This window comes from Myxocyprinus asiaticus, chromosome 23 (assembly GCF_019703515.2).
Source record: "Myxocyprinus asiaticus isolate MX2 ecotype Aquarium Trade chromosome 23, UBuf_Myxa_2, whole genome shotgun sequence".
NCBI classification, from domain to species: Eukaryota; Metazoa; Chordata; class Actinopteri; order Cypriniformes; family Catostomidae; genus Myxocyprinus; species Myxocyprinus asiaticus.
Window position 1 is genome coordinate 32240577 of NC_059366.1, and position 2301 is coordinate 32242877.

At 45.8% G+C, this 2301-nt stretch overlaps 1 protein-coding gene across 1 annotated transcript; it reads right to left on the reverse strand.

The window, feature by feature from the left end:
• Positions 1 to 228: 228 nt before the first annotated feature.
• Positions 229 to 1812, reverse strand: LOC127413988 (potassium voltage-gated channel subfamily S member 3-like). The gene has a single exon (XM_051651619.1). It carries the CDS (start codon positions 1747 to 1749, stop codon positions 229 to 231), a length of 1521 nt encoding a protein of 506 aa, XP_051507579.1. The 5' UTR covers positions 1750 to 1812.
• Between the last annotated feature and the right edge of the window lie 489 nt (positions 1813 to 2301).

Consider the following 2301-nt stretch of genomic DNA (forward strand, 5'->3'; position numbering starts at 1 on the left):
GAGAAAAAGTGCTGTTGATTTTTCAAGGTCCATATTAAAGGTTCAGGAGCTTCTCAGTAGGAAACAGCTGTGAGAGAACTTACGGTCCTCTAGTCTTTCCTCGTCATGTGCTGCAGATCTGACTGAGGAAGTGTTTGTGTTCTGCACATTAAATGTGACAGGTAGGTTTCTTCTGGTTTCTACTCTCCCCATTCATCTGAGATTGTGCATGCATGTATGTGTTTATTTTTATGTTGCTTTCTTTGCCTCTGGCATTTCAGAAGGGCAGAGAACTTCTACATCCTGAATGCTGGAAGCATCAGTGTTGCCTCCCTCACTCCCAACGCTACTCTTAGAAGACACACTGTGCACCAGAGAATTCATCTTTTGGGTATAGAGGTCACTCATATGAACAAATGGGAGACCTTCCAGCATGCTAAGATCTGGATGTTTTTCATCGTCTAGTTGGAGCTGGTCAGACTCCACCAGGGCTTTCTGTCTCTGGTAGTACTTGGAGAACTTATTGAAAATGATGGAGATAGGAAGAGCAACCACAAGCAGGCCACAAATGATGCACAAGGTGGCAATGAGTTTCCCAGCCAGCGTGACAGGATATGTGTCGCCGTATCCCACTGTGGTCATGCTGATCGTCGCCCACCACCAGCCCATTGGTATGGTCTGCAGTTTAGACTCATCGTCCTCTCTTTCCACAAAATAGATGAGCACAGAGAAAATGGAGATTCCTACAGAGAGGAAGAGGAGGAGGAGTCCAACCTCATGGTAGCTGTGACGAAGAGTCGCCCCAAGTGAACGCAACCCGACCGAATGCCGTGCCAGTTTGAGGATGCGAAAGATCCGCATGAGACGCAAGATCTGCACGACCCTCCCTACATTCTCTAGCTCCTCACTTTCTGCAGCGTCAGCGGTTTCAAATGCCAGCGTTGCATAAAATGGAACAATAGACGCAAAGTCAATTATGTTTAATGCATTGCACAGGAATTTGCACAAACATGGTGTGACAGCTAACCGTAGGATAAATTCAATAGAGAACCAGAGGACACAAAAGGTCTCAAACACAGCAAACACTGGGTTCTCCACCTCCTTATCATTGGCATCCACCTGGTGGAACTCAGGCATGCTATGAACACACATGGCTACAATACTCATTAGCACCACACTCAGAGAAAACACTGCCGTTATTTTCGCTGAGCACGAATATCCAGGATTCTCCAATCGCAGCCAGAGTTGCTTGCGTATCTCAGAGCACCAGGTGCCCTCAAACTTCTCCAGGTCTTTATCAAATGCAGATAGCTCTTCCATGGATGAGTCCAAGCTGTCCTGCAGCTGGTTCTGTGGGTCATCATCATTTCCCCAATCGCGTTCTCCTGCGTACTCTGTCTGTTCCTGAAATTTGTTGCTGCAACAAGAGTCAAGGTGAAGTTCTTTGATGCCCCAGTATTCCAACTCTTGACTAAAACTAAACACGCACAACTCTTCCATCAAGTGAATCTTTCCAGTATGGTAGAAATTCAGCACATAGCGGAAAAATCCTGGGTTGCGGTCGAAGTAATATTCGTGGTCGGCTGCAGCGTAGTCGTCACACAGCTGGAGGATAGCAGCCTCTGAGCTGCAGTACAGGAGTCGGGCCAGCCGTGTGTTGGGGAAACGCTGGAGGATGACCCGTTCCACGCGCTGCTTAAAGCCACCAACATTGAGGTTGATGAAGCTCTCCTCTGGGCCTTGGCGGTGCAGGACCTGCCCGTACACCATGATGAAGGCCAGGACATGAAGGAGTAAATGGGACAGTCAGGCTAAGCAGGGCTGGAGAGAGACCCAGAATAATCAGCTATGGCTCCGTGCCTATAAAGGGAAAAAATGGAGAAACATACATTAAGAAAAAAAAAACTTTAAAGAGGAAAAGATTGACCTGTTGACAATACATTAAATATTACTCACAATCCACTGTACTGTGTCCACAGCTCTATAATCCTGGCATATTATACTGTGAATGACAAGACAGAAACTTCAGATTTATATGCACAGACTGAAAGACAGCCGGTCTATTATACTGCTTCAATCTGTAACAACTGTGACGAGATAAAAGCATTCTGCAGCCCAAATCAGCCTTTATAGTTGCTAATGGATATTGATTCTCTACAGTGTCATAACCAAAGCCACAGTGATCATCTCTCCCAGTAGTACCGAGCTCTTCGGCAAAATCACGTTTCCAGGATTTCAGGACATTCTCTAAAAAGTTGTCAGTTCTGACAAGCAATACTTTTAGTAGGGTTTGGAAAAAAATAAAAAATTCTGAGATGATGA